Raw genomic sequence first — 20503 nt, 5'->3', positions numbered from 1 at the left:
AATTAATTAATGGATAAGTAAAATGTCAAGTGGAATATTATTGATTCATAAAAGGGAATGAACTGATACCTGCTACAAAATGAATGACCATTGAAAACATTATACTAAGTGAAATAAGTTAGACTTAAAGACCACAGTATTCTATGATTCCATTTATAGGTTATGTCCAGAAGAGGCAAATGTATGGAGCCCAGAAGTAGATAAGTAGTTGTATGGAGACAGGAAGGGTTAGGGAGGAATGAGGACTGACTGCTAATGAATATGGGATTTCACTGGGGGTGGGGCGTGAGAATTTCTAAAAGTGTGGTAACAGAATTGAGTTTCAATTGACTTCTACATTTTTTTAGCCTCATGTTATAATCACTCTTCATAAAAGTCCATATTTTATATGCTAATTTTATATTTTTGTAAGTGTTAAACTAAATTTGGCCTGAGGATGCCATCTCTACATAACCAACTGCAATTAAAGTAATTGAAAGCCTAACTTAGGGTCCTTTTGTAACCAATAGCTGAGTCTCAGCCTATCACAGAAGCTGAGCTGCAGTGAAACACGGGCAGCCAACTAACCAAACAAGCTGTTTCCGGAACCTCACCAAGCACTGGAATCGGGAAACAGAAGGTCACTAGGTCTGTCTTTCTCTCTGCCTCTTAACTCTGCTGCTCTCTGCTTTCCTCGCCTCACTCTGCGGAATGATTAATTCTGCCCTTCCCTGCACGTGGCAGACACAGTATAGGGACTTTGCCTGTCACACGTGCAACCAATACTAACTTATGTCAAATCCTAGAGAGTCTGGTTCAGCTCAGTGAGTTAACTGTCCAATCTGTTAGTACCAAGGGGAGGGGCTGCCCAACATAAACTTGGCTGCCACTCACATATGTGAGAAGAGGTGAAAGGAAGCAATTAACAGGAAGAAAGAAAAAAAAAGGATAAAAGATAATTATCTCAACCTGGGAAGACAGCCCAAAAGGTGTCTGCTGTGTTGATATAATTAAGGGAACAAGATTTTCAAACTGGCAGCTTTCTCATTAGTGATGACTGATGCCATATCCACATTCGTCTGAGCCAAGAACCACCCGAGCAACATTTTCTCATTTTGTTTTCCTAGGTGTAAACTTTGACTCTCTCCTTTGAGTTAGTAACCACCTCTCTCACGTGAGACAGTTCTGTGAACAAACTCTCTTTCCTCGTGGACTAAAGGGGGTCGCATGGCTGGAGGTCCTCTGGGTTACCTGTCACAGAGCCCCTCTCGTGGAACCTGGCTACCTGCCTGTGAGAACTTAATCAGGCGTGTTTTGAAAGCAAATCTTCCCCCACTAAGTGCCAGGCCTTACATTCCAGAATTCTCTTCCTGTTCACAAGTAAAGGTTTCAGGAAGTGTTCCTTTCCTTTGGTTGCCTGCAAAAAGGAAAGCATCCTTCGCCGGGGAGGATGTTCCTCTTGAATATCCCACCACATCATGGGCTTCGGGCATGATTAAAACTGTGCCTTATAAACACTTGTCCAAATGTTTGCTCATCAATTTAGACACTACGTCCTTTCACATAATGATCTGGGACATGGGACAGAAAATACCCAAACACCAAATATCAATGCTCCGTTTATTACATTGAACATAGTGGGCATTCACTAAACACTGCATTGAAAAATTCAATGAATGAATCAACAGGCTAAAGGATTCGTGTTTATGCATTCATTCAGTTAATGTGCCCAGGATGGGATGCTGTAGATGCAGATGTGAACAATGGGGATGGGTCCCTGCCCTCATGGGGTCCCACATTCTACTGTGAGAGACAGATAACAAATAGCAAGTCAACAAATAGATCAACAAATAAATAAGACAATCAAGAAATACAGTATAGTAATGTCAGCCAGGGATAAGTGGTACAAAAGAAATAAGAAAATGGAATGGATAGATCAGGACAGGGACTGGGCGGAGGTGAAGGAAAGAGTGGATGCATGAGGCTGATATGGTTCTACTATATTTTTGCTGAATCTTGTCACCTGCATTTCTCATATTTCTTATTGGGCTCCCCTAATGACTCTAACGGTTTTTGTTTCTCAGATAGATGGAAGAGAATTATTCAAGGGCTCTTTTTTTCACTCTCATCTATCCCTCACATTGTTGCCAGTATCTCATTTATTTTCAATTAACTTTCTAAAATTCTCATCAATAAAATGAAATCCTCCAACGATGATAGGGTAAACTCAAACTCCTTGCATTGGCTGAAACAACCATCCCAATCTAGCCCCTGCCCATCATTCCACTCTTACCTCCTAACCCATCTCTTACTACCTGTGCTCCACCAGGGAACTATGCTTTTGCTGACTCCCACCAAGAGGACATTTCTTTTCATTGACTACCTGGTGAACCGCAATGTAATCATCAAGACTAAAGTTTTCCCCGACTCACCAAATAGAGTTTAGTAACTCCCTGTGCTGAGCTTACTTTTCTTCCACACCTGAATTGGAAAGAAGGTCCAGTTTACTTAGAACAGTGCCTGTTTCTCCAGATTTCTCAGACCCAATGGTTAAGTTTGAAAACACATTAGAATCTTTAACATCTAAAAATGAAAGCTTTGCAGAAGGGACCTCGTTCTACTGATTTACCAGGCAACCCCTGCTGCTGCTCTTCTTTGTCCTGAATCGCTGCTCACTGAATGGGCATGTGAACCAAGCATGACCTCAACCTGACTTCTGTCAAGTTGGCCAGGGCCCTTCCCCAAGTGTTTTTGGACAAGAATGGTGGGAAAGATTTTTTTCCTCCCTCACTGCAAGGATGTACAGATGCGACTTGAAGCTGCTTACGATGATGATCCCTGCTTTGTGGACAAGCTGGTCTAAGAGAAGGAAATTGATGCATGAAAACAAGAAACAGAAAGTATCCTGACATAGATCCATGTTCCGGTTCCTGCCATCCCCAAGACCCCAGCCTTCCCACAATCTGCTTAGGAGAACCACGAAGCCCCTCTGGAAAAGCCAGGACAGTTCAGCCTCACGACTCATAATCAGGGGTCCTGACAACACACCCTTTACCTCTGACTTCTGAGCTCAATGCTCAGCTCCCTCCCGGAAGACAGTGGACCATGTAAGGCCTGCACGTCAACCCCACAAAACATCCATCCTACCAAGATGAAGTTTTCCTTTCAAAAGAACTCATTTTCATTTGCACGTTGGTTTTCCTGGGCACCTTTTCTATATTGTTTTGTCTATATTTTTTCAGGTATCCCAGTCCCATCTTCGAAGTTAACTATTGGCTCTCCTGGGCATGTCAGCCGTCAGTCTCTGAGATGTTTCCGTAAGGAATTCGTGTTTGAGGCAAGCTGCAGGTGTAGCCTGTGGATTTACCCTGAAAGAGCCTCCCTTGGCAACAGTACCATGTCTTCACTGCTGTAATGCTCTGCCTCTGTCGCCTGTCAGGTCTTGGTCCTGGAACTTTTTTGGATTGGGGAAGGTCATCAATTTTTCAATGAATCCACATTCTGTGTTTCAATGAACATGTGTCACCTCTTACAGTTTCAACCTGAAGGGATGTCTTTATTAGCAGTGAAAGACATCCTTTCCTAAATGTGGCCCGTCTATATTGTTGTGTGAATTCACTTCATCTTCAGTAAATGAATGGCACGTGATTGCTGCTCCAAGACAATGATTTCAGTCTGTTCATGTGATGCCATAGACATTTCTAGAGGACCAGGCTTTCCTTCTAGGACTCTGATCAACCACAGTATCCTTCATCAAGGCAATCAAAGCTACACATTATATTAATAGCTTTACATGTACAATTGATGCTTAGCTTTAATTCCTGTGACCCTCTCACACCCTACATACCACAAACACTCCCCCTCCCAATTCAAAATCCTTAGGATTCAATAAGTCCTAAATTCTACAGGTCCCATTCACGGTGGCAGCACACAGTCAATAAATACAGATTCTGGAGTGAGGTGAGGATCCATATATCCTGTTTCCTACCTGTATGATCTCAGACCCCTAACCTCACTGAACCTCAGTTTCTTCATCTCTGCAATGGAGAAAATATTCCTGATACCTGAAGGGATTACTGGGGCTTCTACTTGAAATAGCCAGTGCAAAGGGCCCTGGAGGGGAGTGACAGGCACCTGGCAGGCATTGAACAAATTTGAGCTCTCCATCCCAGTCTCTTATGAAGTTGCTGAAAGAACAGAACAATCTGTAGGACTTTAGAAGCTCTCTCCAAGTCATTTCTCTTAAAAAAATCAGAAAAGCACTCACGAATTTAATAAATATTTTTGAATATATACAATGAGAGTCTAGTGCTGAATACAGGAGAAACAGGGGAAGGATAGATATAGTGCCTGCTTGATAATGCTGGTTTATTGTTGCAAAACATCCATCAGTAGGTTCAAAGAGGAATTCTCTTTGGAGTTCTAAAATAAGCTAGGAATTACAAATATCTCTGTGAGGTAGGCAAGCCAAGAACCTCCACAGCCATCTGAGAGATGAGTAAACTGAAGCCAGACTGGCTAAGTGCTCGGCGAAGTTGCATAGCATGAAAGTGGCAAAGCAGGAATTCAGTGCGATGCTCATCAAAATTCCCAAATTCTAGCTGCCTTTCCAGTGGAAATTAACAAGCTGATCCTAAAGTTCATATGGAAATTTAAGGAACCTCAAACAATCATGAAAAATAACAAAGTTTAAGGAATCACATGTCCAGTTACAAAACTTACTACAAAGCTACAGTAATCACGATAATGTAGTACTGCCATAAGGAGAAGCAGATGGATCAAAATGGGATAAAGTTGAGAGCACATAAATAAACCCTCACGTTTATGGCCAGTTGGTTCCTGACAAGGATGCCAAGGCAATTCAATGGGGAAAGAACAGTCTTTTGAACAAATGGTGCTGGGGCAACTGGATAGCCACATGCTAAACAGATTAATTTAAACCCTTACCTCACACCATATACAAAATTAATTCAAAATGTATCATAGATCTAAATGTAAGAGCTAGAACTATAAAACTTTTAGAAAAATATCTATGAGAGAATTTGTGTGAACATGGGCCAGGCAGTTTCTTAGATGTAACAGCAAAAGCATAATCCATTAAAAATTGATAAACTGGATATCATTAAAATGAAAAACTTCTGCTCTTCATAAGACCCTATTAGGGCATGAAAAGACAAACAACTACAGTCTGGAATAAAATAATTCCAGATCACATATCTGATAAAGGACTTGTATCCATAATATAAGAAGAACACTCAAAATTTGATAATAAAGTTTTTTTTAAAAAAAAAAAAACCAACGTAAAAGATTTGAACAGACACTTCACCAAAAATCTATGAATGGCAAATAGCACATTAAAAGATGCTCAATATCATTGAGCATTAGGGAAATGCTAATTAAAAAAAAAAGGGCATACCTCTACGAACTTAACAGAAAGACTAACATTGAGAGGACTAACCCTACCAAGTGTTGGCCAAGATGTAGAGGTAATGGAACTCTCAAATCCCGATGGTGGGAATGTAAAATGATGCAACCACTTTAGAAAACAGTTTGGCAGTTTCTTAAAAAGTAAACATAAACTTACCATATGTTACAACTTCCAGACAGAGGCTTGCATGAATGTTTATAGTAGCATTTAGTTGTGACAGCCAAAAATTAGAAACAACCCAAATGTCCATCAACAGATTGATAAGCTGTGGTGTATGCATACCATGGAATACTACTCAGGGATAAAAAGCAATGAACTATGGATGCACATATCATGGGTGAATCTCTAATCATGCTGGGTTGAAGAAGCCTGACCAAGTGAGAGATAGAGAAAGAGAGAGAGCGAGAGAGAGAGAGAGAGAGAGAGAGAGAGAGAGAGAGCGCATGCATGAGCACACATTGTTTATGGTGCCATTCATATAAGACTCTAGAAAATGAAAACTCATCTTCAAAGAGCAGATGAATAGTTGCCTGGGAATGAGTGGAGCGGGACAAAAGAGAAGAGATTATAAAGGGGCACGATGAAAGTTAAGAGGTTAAGGATATATCCACTATCTTGATTTTAGTGATGATTTCACACCAAACCATCAAACCATCAAAACTCATCAAATGGCACAATTTAAATATGTACAGTTCACTATATGTCAATTACACCTCTATAAAGCTGTTTGGAAGACAAACACTACAAGGTGACAGCAGCCTCTACCCACTGCCTTTGTACCTACATCCATTCACACCTGTGTCCAGATCTTATAGTAAATAGGATCCAGTTGACCTCTAAAGTTTGTTTAACTCACTTGAGTTTCTTTAGGAAACCCAGTGAACTTGCATATGAAGCTGATAGATTCTGCCCACCCTCAAAGCTGCATGGCAGGAGTTTACATTGTTAACCAAGTACCGGAACATCAATGAGGATCCCCTTCCCTCCTACTGAGCACAAAATAAGTGTGTCTCCCGGAGACACAAGGCACTAGAGACTGTATTGGACCAGGCCTGATATCCCAGACACTCTCACAGGCCTACTTCTCCAGTAACACCTGACTTTGGACCTCGGCAGGTGAAGAAGAGCAGGGAAAGGTTTCCAGGAGAAGAAGGGAGGAGGCACACGGCAATGTTTACCTGACAAGTGAAGCTGGGACGCTTGCAGGTTTGTGCTGCCTCATTCCAAGACTCCCCTGAATTATGCAGAACAATTCCAGCATGTTAATTCTTAATTAGAGATGCCAAAGACAGAAATGAACAAATGATCTAATTAATATCAGAATCATAATGAGGCTGACAGGAACAAAAGGTTGAGAATGCAGCAATATCTATCCCTGGCCAACAGAAAATATATGACACGTCTCCAATTAGAACGGAACAATAAAAGTCCAAATTACCAGCATAAAAAAGGACAAAATTAGGCAATAACATCCAAACTGCATGACAGCTTATTCTTAGCCGCCTGGCTCCTGGTGATGGCGAAGGGAAGGAAATCTAAGCACAGAAATAGAATGACAGTGGTTTTTATAGGAATTTTTATCAAGCATTTCTAAAGGAGAAAGAAAAAGCTTTAGTTTTGTTGTTGTTGTTGTTGTTGTTTGCATTTTTCTATATATTCTTCCAAGTAAAATTAGGATTGGTCTGAGGCAGTTGGATTTGGGTTTCTATTACTTGCAAAAACAACAACAAAAACAATACCCACCAATGCAGGATTTAAATTTGGTCCTGCCAGATCCCACCACCTTCTGCATTTGGCCAGGCCCCGCTACGGAATAGTGACGTATCTTGCTCAATGGCACCAGCCCAAGTGCGTCCCTCTAAGGACCACAGTCAGAACACATCCACTTTCCAGCTTACTTCTCGGTAAGTCCAACCTCTTAAGGAAACTTTGACAACATAGTCGTTTGTAAGTAAGTGCTGCGCATTAACCCAGGAAATGCAGCTGTTCTCTTGAAGATGCTCATGTTTTATATCTGGCTTTAGCTAGTGACCAGCTCCCCACACATTTCTCAGCAAGCAGCAGAGAACTTGATATTTTTTCTGACATCCGCTGCCTTACTTGATGCCTGGCAGACCAAGTTTGGAAACAAGATGATTCCCTGGGAAGGGGAAGGCTTTGAAATGTTAATGCCTTTTTATTAGCCCTTTAGCATCTCATTATGGCAAGTCCAGCTGACACCAGAAGGCTGGAAACTTAATTATTGCAGCCATAAGTTGGAAGGCACCATCTTCAAGATCCGCGGGAGTTTTTATTTATTTTCCTGCAAGCGTGAAAGAGTTCATCCCCTGCTGATGATGCACGACTGGCTTCCGTGGCTCTGAAAACCACATTTCATTGATAAACAATACAAATGCATAAAAACATGAAGCCGTCATTTTTTTCAAAAAGCTAGACACTCAAAGATTAAATCATAATTACAATATGGAAACTGCATTTTCTTTGTACCTCCAAAGACCTTCAGAGAGATTTAGCGGAGAAAAGAAGGCACACTGTCCTAGGCAGCCTAGAGACACCACCTCCAAAAGATGCCCGTGCCCTAATCCCCAGAACCCAAGAATATCTTACCTTACACAGTATAGTGGGTTGAATTGTGGGCCCAAAAAGATATGTTCAAGTCCTAACCCCCAGCACCTGTGAATGTCATCTTATTTAGGAAAAGGGTCTTTGCAATTGTAATTTAAGGATCTCAAGAAGAAATCGTCTGAATTAGGGTGGCCCCTAAATCCAATGACAAGTACCCTTGTAAGAAAAGAAGGCCCTGCGGAGACACAGGGGTACAACTATGCAACAACGGAGGCAGAGAATAAATCTGCCACAAGCCAAGGAGCACCTGGAGCCACCAGCAGCTGCAAGATGCCAGGAAGGCTCCTCCCCTAGATCCTCTAGGGTAGCAGGGCCCAGGTGAGACCTTTATTTCATACTTCTGGCCTCCAGAACTGTGAAGGAGTAAATTTCTATTGCTTTAAGGTATCAGGTTTGTGTTAACTTATCACAGCAATTCTCGGAAACTAACCCATGTGGCAAAGGGACATCGCAGGTGCAGTGAAATCAAGGATCGTGAGATGGGTTACCCGGGGGCCCCAGTGTAATCACAAGGGTCTTTTTACGAGGGAGGCAGGGGGGTCAGAGTCACAGAAGGAGATGAGATGGAACCTGTGCAGGGGGACAGGGAGAGAGTGGTTGAGATTCTAAGATGCTACGCTGCTGGCTTTGAAAACGGAGGGAGGGTCCACAGCCAAGAAATACACGTGACCTCTGTAAGCTGGAAAAGGCAGAGAAACAGATGCTCCCCTAAAGCCTCCCGAAAGAACACAGCCCTACTGATCTATTTAGACTTCCGACCTTCGGAACCATAAGATCAATGCGTGTTACTGTGAGCCACTAAGTTTATGGTGATTCGTTATAGCAGCCACGAGAGACTGCTCATGCCTTCTGGGTGATGTGGATGAAAACAGACATCTTTGGAAAATTCAGGAAAAGCTCATTATCAATTGATTCCCTGATGGGAAAGCCATAGGAATGATATTTTGCTACATAAGAGCACCGGTGCCCCACCCTCCCCTGCCCCACCCCCAAATACAATGCCCTACACAACCTTAGAGAATGGCAATTCTACGTGCACAGCAGTTGATATCATAGATTCTGGAGCCAGCCTCCCTGGGTGGGAGCTCTGACCACGGCACCCACTAGAGTTCGAGTGAGTAACTTCACCCTCCTATGAGCCATTTCCTCACACACAGACTACAAACAGTATAATAGCACAGCCCACCTTAAAGGCTAGTTGTGAAGATTAAATGGGTCAATACTTGTAATGTTATTATAATAGTACCTGGCACTTAACAAATGTTCAATAAATGCTACCTGTTAATACTCATTAGCTGTAGTAAGCTCCTAAGGACAGAATTCATACACATTCCACCCTTGTAGCTCTCAAAGCTCTTTATACACTGCCCTCCATGAGTAGATGAGTAACAAGTATTTGTGGAATAAAACATCCCGATGAGAACATAAGATTTGGATCATGAGATCAGGCCCAAGTCTCTACCCAATGCCAAGTCCCTTGGACTACGAGGACCTTCCACCTTTCCTTGAAGATTTTCAGTAACAGAAAATTCACTGGAGATGCTCCAATAGACAAACCACCACTCCTGCATAGCATCTTAGGATCGTGTTCCATCTCTGGGAAGCTCTAGCATTCATTCATTCATATCGTCAACAAATATTAACTGGGTTCCAGATACCATGCTTAGGACTGGGAACAGAACATCTAGTAAAACAGTCATAGATACCATGGACCTTACAATCAAGTAGAGGTTAAAATTTATGGATATGAAAATGAATATGGATATAAATAAGCAGGTGTATACAGAGATACAATATTCATTGATATATTACATGTCACATTACTATGTGTCTTCCTTTAGATATATATTCTTATTTAATCATCCCTCAAACTCCACACTGAGATTTTTATCACACACAGATTTAACAAACAACAATTCCATGACAAGTACTCAGAATAACTTCAGATTGCCATCTGACAAGATGTCACCCAGCAGACAAAAAAGAGAATAAGGGAGAATGAGAGGGAAATTCATCTTCAAATCCCAACTCTAATTTATCTACACTTCTCTCAACATTCCCTTGAATACTAAACCTTGCCCTTTGCTGCTCTAGAAAACTTGCTCACTGCTAAATGCAAGGAAAATATTTTTTTAAAAAAATCTTTTGAACTTATAAGAACCCAGGTGTTCTCTAATTTTCAAGGATTATTTTGATTATTACTAATCCTGCCTTCTACAATGACTTTAGAACAAATCTCTAGAGAAGGTGCTTTTCCATTGTACCCTTATCCACATCACCCCCCTGCCTATTTGATAGATAAGGAAACTGGGCCCAGAGATGTTAGTAATTTGCCCCGGGTCAGACAGTGAGGAAGGTGGAGTCAGGATCCGAACCAACATCATCTATCAGAAAGTTCACACAAAGAACTCAGAACCTCTGTGGTCTTTTTCTTTATATTGCACTTAACGGAGTCCCTTTTAACTTCCGCTCTTAGGATATAAAAAGCACAAGCCTACTCCATCTTCCACACAATGGCTCTTGAAAGACTTACAAAGATCTGTCATGTCCTCCTCTTCACCTCACCCCTGGGCCTTTTCTTCTCATCACCGGGCTTAACACCCACACTTTCCTTCAATCGCTTCTCCTGTGATTTGATTTCAAGAGCCCTCAGCCCCCTGGACACTTTTTGGCAGAACACAATCCAATTTTCCATTGTTCCCCTCATGACCTAGGAAGATACAGGATTCTCCATCAGAGTGACAGAGTGAAGTCTATCTTTTGTTGCTTTTTTATTTTTTTAAGAGAACAGAATGCAAGAAATATCTCACTTTCCTCTGAAACCTGCTATCAGAAAATAGCAGCACAAGTGTGCCAAGAAATGGCAAATGTCCTTTGGCCTCTGTGACGCAGACAATAGGGATGGCAGAGATGGTGGCAAAGGGGCAGTCTCTATGCAACTCCAGGCAAGGTTCGCAGGAAGCAATGTGGGCCCAGGGCCACCCAATCTTGTGGTTTTTTCCTATGATGTAAAAAGTTGGAAATCCAGATTTCTATTTGAATTTGCCAATTTGTACATGAGGGCAACAAATTATTATTTTTTTTTAATTTCAAAATATTAAGGGGTACAAATGTTTTTGGTCACATGATCACTTTTGTAATGCTCAGTCTCGGCTATAGGTGTACCCATCACACAAATAGTGTTCATTATACCCATCAGGTAGGTTTTTGCCCCCTCCTCTTCCCCCCTGCCCCCTACTTGATTTCCACTGAGTTTTACTTCCCTCTGTGCACATGTGTGCTCATCCGTTAGTTCCAATTTAACAGTGAATACAAGTGGTGTTTGTTTTTCCATTCTTGAGATACTTCACTTAGGAGAATGATCTCCAGTCCTATCCAAATTGTTGCAAAAGGCATTAACTCATCCTTTTTTGTGGCTGAGTAGTACTTCATGGTGTGCATATATCACATTTTATTAATCCACTCATGAATTGTTGGGCACTTGGGTCGATTCCACATCTTTGCAATTGTGAATTGTGCTGCAATAAACATTCGGGAGTACAGGTGTCTTTTTAATGAAAAGACTTCTTTTCCTTAAGATCCACAGATCTTAGCAACCTCAGCATATTATTTTTCTTTTCTTTCCTTATTAGGTTGAGAAATTCCACCTTTTCACTTAAAGGAAGCCCTTTATGGCTTCTCTTTGGCATATCTGAGTTGGCAGCATCTCTACTTTTGCGCTTTGGGGCCATTATTAAGTCAAATAAGGGCAACTCGAACACAAGCACTGCAATACGCAACAGTCAATCTGATAATCAAGACGGCCACTAAGTGACCAATGGGCAGGGAGTGTCTACAGCGTGGATACTCTGGGCAAAGGGAGAATTCATGTCCCAGGCCAGACGGAACAGGACAGCTCAAGATTCTATCATCCTATTCAGGATAGCATGCAATTTAAAGCATGAATTGTTTATTTCTGGAATTTTCCATTTAATCTTTTCAGACCATGTTTGACTGGGAGTAACTACAACTATAGAAAGTGAAACAGTGGATAAGGGGGGACTCCTGTAGCTGTCAAACTTGAAAATTCACATTGATCCCTTCTAATCTCACCAGATTAGGCCAAAGTCTAGCTTTTCAAAATCATTTTACGGCCTCAGGTTCTGTCCCCAAAAGTCATACAAGTTCAAAGAAGCTAATTTGTTTGTAGATTACCACAATTGACATCTTCCTAAATTCATGCATTTTTCCCTTGTCTAAATCACAGTTCCAATGCACAGAATTTCCAATGTACAAAGATCTTCCATGAATCCTGCAAAATTCTCCCTGGAATCACTCAGTATTTGTATACCGAGAAGGATGACTGAGTGACAGCTCCGCAGACTAGGGAGGGCTCTCCAGAGGGTGCAAGCAAATGTGCCACACAGTTGAGGATGCCCCCAGGGTGGTGCTGAGGGCAGCTCCATTCATGCTGGAGCTGCAGCACCATTTATCACAAACATTGACGCTGAAGCTGTAACAAACACATCACAGCCATTTAATTAAATCCCCTCAATTCACACAAGCCCCAAGATTTGCAACAGTCCTGGAATCCCCTGAAAACGTCTTAATGTAGTCCTGAGCTTGGTGATGGGCAGACTCCACTTTGCTACTCTGAAGATTGTGCAATAATTTCCTAGTTGTCCCGTCACATGAGGATACATAAGTAACAGTTAAGCAGAAAACTATCATCTTCCAAAACACTGTATCCATCGGGGTGGGCAGAGGATACTTTTAGCACTTCTGTGAAGTGGAAACAACCAGGCAGAAGGCACCAGTGGATCCACGACCTTGGACTTGCCTCTCTAGGGTAGAGCTCTCCAGGGTGGGAGAGTGAGGAGCCCACCCTGTGGGGGCGCCACGCCAGGCTCTCAGGAGAAAACAAAAGGCTTAGGAAACCGCAGAGTGAGTCACTGGCTCGAGCCCATGACGGCATAAGCATACAGATAGCATCTCTACATGCCCTCATCCATGTCTCCTTTCTGGAATGACGTGGGAACGGTAAAAAATGATCCATTGTCAAAAGCAACCAAGGGCAGCATCATCAATATTTCTCTCTGTGTAGATGACCTTGTATGACTCGACTCAGATCTTTCTAAACTCTGAACACTGAAGGCCTTTGGTTTGTTTAATCAAACCTGCCCACAGAATACAAGAACTATCAGGAACCCCAGGGCAGGGCTGTGCGTAGGCTGTAAGCTAATTCATCTTCCATCTCAAGAGAACATTAACATTACAAGCCCAGGAAACAAGCTATGCCAAACTTGTTTCCTGGCATTAATTTCTTTTTTAATTAGACCTCACAAATACATCATTCTTTCTTTATCAAACAGTCTCTGGCTTAAACACAGCCTGCTGTAGTTCACCGCAAAAAGAAATCAACCCCTCCCCGACCTTTTCTGCCAAGGAAAACCCCTGAAAGCTTCCCTCTATTCCACAAAGTTCTCAAGACTGAGACCAAGTTTTCTTTAACCTCTAAACAGGGGCTGGTAGAATATGAGGAAGGACAGAACTCAGCATTATTGTGTTTTTCTAAAATATCTGGATAGATTAGACTTGGGGGCTCTTTTAGCAACTTAAAAGGAGGAAGGATTCATCATTCTGAAGGTTTAAGTCCTTTCTCCCTGAGGTCTCCGGTGCAAAAGTAAACAGCAACCAATGTGTGAAGAAAAAGTAGGCAAAAACACTAAATTTGGTGGTTCAAACAGACCCCTGCAAAAAGCATGAAAAAAATTATAGGCTGGTTCCTGGCAGACTTTAGAGTCAGAAATACAGCTAATTAGAACGAAGAATGTGGCAGAAATGTTCCATGATCACATCTCCTAAACCGTGAGCTGTATCCACTGGTTATATTCAAATTCAGTCGGTGGCACACGGGTAAACTTTTTTATAGTCATATTTTAATGTATATTAACAAAAAATTTGGTACATCCAGATCATGGATTTTCTTGTCTTATAATGGGACTAAATTAGTTTTTAAGTGTGAAAAAGTGAGGCATTTACTAGTGCCATACTTTAACCTGCTGCTCCAAAGCAGCAAGGCATTTAAAGAAAATATATTCAGTAAATAATATTACTAAGCACAGAGATTTGGCAAGAAATGGAGAAGGTAGTATGTGGATTGCTAAAGTTAGGAAAATACTGTCTGATGAGGAAAGAGAAAGGGAGGGAAAGGGGAGGGGGAGAACGAATTATTTCCCCTGGAGATTAAGGGTCGGGGGTTCCCCTTTCCAGGGAGAAGGAAGCAGCATCTCCTGCTGCAGCCACCTGCTCCCAGGTGAGCCTCTGCTGCCAGTCATCCACGCCCTGGTGAGGTCATTGTGGCCTCCAGTCCTTTGGAGCATGCGATGCTCAGTAGAACAAGACCCTGGCGACAAAGGACAGGGTAACAGAGAGGCCTGAACACTCAGGAGATCCACAGACAAAGCCCACTCTACCTTAACAACATCTTCATCAGCGGACTTGCATTCCACAGCCTCCGACACATCGACCACGGAACCATCCTCCTGAACCGCCACCACCTTGATGGGGACAGAAACGGGCTTTCCGGTGAGGATGGCGGTGTTCAGAACCTCAGTGTCCTGCACAGGAGAGAAGAGGCTCGGGTCAGCAAACTCACATCAGGTGAGCAGTGGACAGAGAGGTTATCGACCAAGCTACCTAGTGCCTTGATTCTCGTGCGGCAGCTTAAACGGTTGTCTGAACGGACAAGGTCGTGCAGCCCAAACAACACGGAAGATCCCACACAGCTGGACGGCACTCCATCGCAGACCGATGCAATCAAGCCTGACAGCTGGCCCCTCTGCTCAGCGCCCAGGGGCAGGGTCCTCCTCCAGCCCCCCTCCCTCTCGCCCACCCCCACATGCCTCCTACAGGCAGTTTCACACAGACCACGAGTCCCTTTCAATATTTTCTAAATCTTGGCTTAAGGTTCATTTGGAAAGTGACAGCCTATTTTTCTGGACTTATTAACACAGTGAATGTAGACTTCATTTTGGTTTCAAATTAGGAAAGACAACAGCGCAAAGAACAGAAGAGAATTAGTCAAACATCATAAAGCTCTGCACACCTGTGCTGACCACCGATACTCTCACTTTCCAGTACTCCCAGACAGTTCCCTCCAAATCCACATGGTTTTTAACGCTGACACATGTTAGTTTCTCTCTTCCTCCGATGATCCCCTCAGGGCTCTACGGGTGCTACCATGTACAGGCTCATAATTTATCTCAACCTGCCAAATTCTTGCCATCCTCACGACCAACTCCCCCACTCAAGCCACCATCTCTCGCTTGGACAACTACAACACCCTCCTGACTGGTTTCACAACAGTCGAAAATCATGTTTTTTGTTTCAAAATAATTCAGATTATTTCTCCCCTAGATTAAAACTCTTTTAAAGTGTCCTACTCTTCCTAAGATAAAATCCAAACTCACTGACATGCAGTGACCTAACCTTTGCCCACTTTCTCTCTCTCTCTCTCTCTCTCTCTCTCTCTCTCTCTCTCTCTCCCCAGCCCCTTCTCTCTGTCCCTCACTACAGTTAAGCCTGTTTACAGACCATCAACAGCATCTGCCATGAGTTACTCCCCCTGCGCCTGGGTTTCCTGATCTGGAAAATGCAGGTAATAAAAGCACCTGCTGTGTGGTAACCTTATGAAAAATTAATCCATCTATGTGCAAACCTTAGAACAGAACTGGTCTCACTCCCTGTCCCAAACCTGATTGGGAAGACATGATAGCATGAGAGATGGAGGCAGTTTTTAACAGTAACAGCAGTAATAATAGCTAAACCCTAGCTATTACGGGACAGGCAGTGTTCTAAGCACTTTATATGTAATTAATTACTCATTCAGTTTTCTCAACAACCCTCCTAATATATTTACTAGTATTATTCCCATTTTACAGATAACTTGTTTTTCATTGATATTAAGTCTCCCAATAATAGCTACTTGTCAACAGAAAACATCAACTTTATAATGAATATTTGAAAACAATAACAACCCAATCTAAGAAATGTGAAAAATTAAGTTTGTTTTGTTTTCTCCTCTGGATGGAATCTTAAAGAGATAAATCCAAAGTAAATGTAACTATAATCGATGTCCCTGAGTTTCCAGTCTCACCAGGAAGATTGATTATATGTATATTTGCATATATATTAATGCATACAGTGAGGACAGGAATCATGGTGGAAGTTGAGATGAGAACTCGCCAAGGTGGGCAACGGTGTGGAAGTGGTTATATTCAAATTCAGTCAGCGACAATCTTTCATTTTTTTTCCTTTCAGTATCACCCCACTCCTGCTGTCAGTGAATGTTGCTTGGGTAGCACTGACCCCGGGTCACCCAATCAGTACACAGAAAAGCACATGCCCCAAATCCAGGTATTCCAGCTCTTTGTCCACAGAACTGATTCAGGTGAAGCCCAAACAAAGAAAATCAGAGACAAGAGTAGGAGAAAGACATATTCCTGGAAAAGATTTCTAGGTTCCTGAATCTAGCTACACCTGAAGTCTGCTATGCTTGGAAATTTAGAAATTAGCACAAAACGAGAGGAACAAAAAGTGAGAGTTCTTCACTAGCAGACACACCCTAAAAGAAATACTAAAAGGAGTTTGTCAGGCTCCAATAAAAGGACACCAGACAGTAACTCAACTACAAATGAATAAATAAAGAGCACTAGTGCATGGAACTGCATAGATAAATGAAAGACGATACAAACATATTTGTGTTTGTAACACTGCTTTTCTTCTATCTCATTTAAAGAACTGCATAAAGGATTAATTGTGAATCTGTGTGGATGGACACATATTTTGTATAAAAATGCAATTTTTATGACAAAAATAGAGATAAAAAAGGATGTCCCATAAAAGATTCAATCCACAAGGAAGTATAATGATTATAAAAAAAAAATGATGCACCTAGCAACAGAGCCCCAAAACAGATACACGAAATGAAAACAGAATTGAAGGGAGAAACAGAAAATTCAACAAGACTTGGAGCTTTCAATATTCCACTTCCAGTAATTGATGGGCAACTAGGCAGAGGACCAACAACTTTAACAACACTGTAAAGAAACAAGACCTGACAGGCGTCTATAAAACTCAGTACCGAGCAACAGCAGAATTGCCTTAGCTGTAAAATAGGAATTTTTTCAAAGGATTGGGAAGGACTGTGTTCAAGAAATAAAGCCTGCCCACCAGATCTCTTTCCGAGCACACTGTTTGACTGTCTCACTGTGCATTTGAATGTACGTGTGGCCACATGACTTGACTTTGCCAGTGAAATGTGAGTGGAATGCTGTGCCTACTCTGGATCCAAAGCTCTCAGAACACACGGCCCCACGCTCTCCCTGTCTCTGCCATGATGATGGAGCCTGCTCTGTTGACCAGCATCCCAGAGGGAGGTCAACGCAGAGCAAAGCTCCAGCTGTTCTGTGTTGGACAGGTGGTGGGAGCAACAATAAACCTCCGTTGTTTTAAGTTGTTAAAATCTAGGAGTTGCAAGTGGGTTTCTGGCATATTATTTTGACTGTGTACTCTCGGACTGAAGATAAAAGTAACTGTAAACATATATTGAATTCTAGTTAGGTTTGTTTTCCACAGCAGTATGGGTTAGCAATCCCGAAAATTGCATTAGTATTCTAGGATGGAGCAAACAATATGTGGTGGATAATGAGAGCCAGGATTCTCACTGCTAGAAAAGTGAGTTTAAAAATGGAAAGGAGACAGAGAGTGAACTCTGTAAATCATAAACGGGAAGTGCCTGCATGAGCTCCCGGGGGTGGAGGCGGATGTGTGCTTACATATGTATAAGGTGGGTGGTTGTATATGTGTATATGTATGTGCAGTTGTTCCCTAGTTCTGTGTACTGAGAGGGCTTGAAAACAATGACACTCCTTTAGCAATCAGCACACCTAGTACCCAGACTTTAACTCTAAAAACCTCTCTCCAATAAAACAGCTCCTCGGGGGAAGATGGCTGATGTAAGTGCCAAGCAAATCAAGTACAAGACCATGAGCCTAAAATGTCTTGTGGAGGCAGAAGGTAACAAAGTGCTCAAACAAATGTCCAAAGGACATAGGAGACAGAGTGAGGGGGGCACCCACTGCCAGTCTGGAACAATGTTAGCATCACAGTAAATAGTCACAGTAGTCAGTTATAAACTGTAGAGTAGGCTTCTGAGTCCATACTGCTATAAACATGGGAGAAAGGAAGATTTATCCTTAGAGTAGAATCCCAACTATTAATAATAAATGTAAACAGGGGTGATGATATTAGCATACCATTTGGGGGGGTTGGTGAAGGTGTTTGGGAAATGCATTTATTCAAACTCATAGATCTGACCAAAAGAACAAACAAGGGTGCATCAGTGAATAGATACATGAAGACTCAGGATGTGGTACGTGCCTAACAAACATAATTAATGACAACTAATTTTCCTTAAACATTTAGATAAGTTTCAGGCATGGTGCCAAGTGATTTACACACATTATTTGTTAACAATAATGCACATTCATAATAATACACAGTACAATATGTATTTACATCCGATAACAAACAAAGCACTCAAGAATAGTGCCTGGTACACTGTAAGTACTTGATAAATATTAGCTGGTTTTATTAATTTCTTATTTAATCCTCAAACATTCCTGTCAAAGGATTACCATTTTTATCCCCACTTCACAAATGAGGGAATCGAAGCGGAAAGTGTCCAGTCATTTGGCCGGAATCGCATCGCTGCTAAGCAACAGAGGCGGGAAGGGAGCGCAGGGTCTTTGACATCAGAGCCCCCACCCCGGCTGCTGGGCTGGTTCTCTCAGCTCCTCATCTGTAAAATGGACCTAGCAGGCCCATTGCTTTGCCTAACTCAAAAGAAAGCTTTTAAGAAAAAAGATAGATTGATACAGACTTCAATTTTAAAAATGCTTAAAAAGATGTTTTATGAATGTGAAACTTCATTTTTAGCAGAAACTGCCAAGTAGCTGCAAAAGCCCAAGTCACGACCATGTGTGGCTTCTGCCCCAGCTTGTGAGGTTTGGGACCACAACCCTGAGGCCTGGCAGCCTACATCCTCCGGTCCCTGGCACAGAAATGTCAGCCCCTCCGTAGGAATCTCATTCTGACCACATCTGGCTCTGACACACCTTGACTTCTGATTTTTACAGCTGCAAGGCAGATGCGAACCTCACTCAGAGATAAGCAGAGATGTTGGCTCCAATTTAAGTAATGAGTTTCAAATCCCAGCGTTGTATATTATATAACTCTGAAATCGTCCCAGCTCCCCCCACACTTGGGGGCTATTTTTAGACTCTGATAATTTATTATCCATAAGGCAGTAAGTAATTTCAAAATTCAGCTCTTAATGAGTCCCTGAATAATACAAAGAAAGTTATTTCAAATAGGATGGCGCTCAGAGAGTGCCAGTAAAACGCAGCTCTGTTAAAGGGCTGTCCTGATGTCTCCCGGGTGGTAACATCAGTAAGAGGCAAAGGCTGTTTGGAAGGAAGTTCTAGTAGCTGTCACCCAGTGCCCAGGTGAGTTCAATAATCAGTAGCTCAGAGAGATGAGGTGGGCAGTGCTAGGGCTCACTGGCAGGGATGATGGTTGTCTAGCGGGCCTTAAAGGCAAGGTTATCTCCACTGCTGGAACAGCTGAATACAAGCAGGCGAGCCCTACAGCTCTCGGTACATACGGAGCTCCTGCAGGAAGCGGGGACTCAACCAGTTAAAGCCACGAGACTGTAAACTCCATGCGGCCAGGGACCATGCTGCTGCTTTTCCATTTCCTCCCACACTACCTGGGGCATAGAAGGATCCACACGTGGGTGATGCAGGTAAAGCCATTCAGCAGTGATGTAAGGTGCGTCCACTGGAAACCTCCCCATCCTCTCCCCATGGTAATGGCAACATGGCAACAAGTCACTGTTTAATGCAAAATGAACTGCTGGCCCAGCCACCATTGATTGGGCCAGATATGAGCAATGACCCCCACTGAACTAATGAGCCCTTTCCTTAAATAATTCAGAATGGGAATTTTGAGATTCCCGCCTCTGTCTTCCCTTGACAACCCTGCACCTGAGCACTAGGACGGCAGGGTAGGCCACTGGCAAGGGCACTGAACTAAGAGTCGAGAGACCTGGCTACTGCCACCAACTTCCCTGGTGACCCGAACCAGCAATAATCTCTTCTGTAAAGTGGGGCAATAATATTCCAACTTATTAGCTTCCTGGGGATAGGAAGATGCTTTGGTGAAACGATCATGATATTGCTGAGTGACTGGGGGAGTGCCAGCCTGGGAACCCCCAGTAGAGCAGGGTGACAACACAAAGGCCAAGCAGGTGATGGACATGAGCAGAGTGGCCCCCAGAGGCAGGTGCTACTATTACACCCATTTTACAAAAGAGGGAACTGAGGCTTAGGGTGCCTAAGGTCACCCACCAGGTTGTTTGCTGAGCTG

General features: G+C 42.5%; 1 protein-coding gene across 1 annotated transcript in view; it reads right to left on the bottom strand.

The window, feature by feature from the left end:
• Nucleotides 1-20503, bottom strand: part of TMEM132B (transmembrane protein 132B) — a 163099-nt gene that overhangs the window by 17170 nt on the left and 125426 nt on the right. The window contains exon 6 of the mRNA XM_045534725.1: nucleotides 14488-14631. Coding sequence (XP_045390681.1) covers nucleotides 14488-14631 — 144 coding nt within the window. The remainder of the gene's footprint in view (nucleotides 1-14487; nucleotides 14632-20503) is intronic.

Source organism: Lemur catta, chromosome 21, assembly GCF_020740605.2.
Source record: "Lemur catta isolate mLemCat1 chromosome 21, mLemCat1.pri, whole genome shotgun sequence".
In the NCBI taxonomy this organism is placed as follows: domain Eukaryota; kingdom Metazoa; phylum Chordata; class Mammalia; order Primates; family Lemuridae; genus Lemur; species Lemur catta.
The sequence above is the reverse complement of the archived record's forward strand: the minus strand, read 5'-3'. Positions and strand labels throughout refer to the sequence as shown.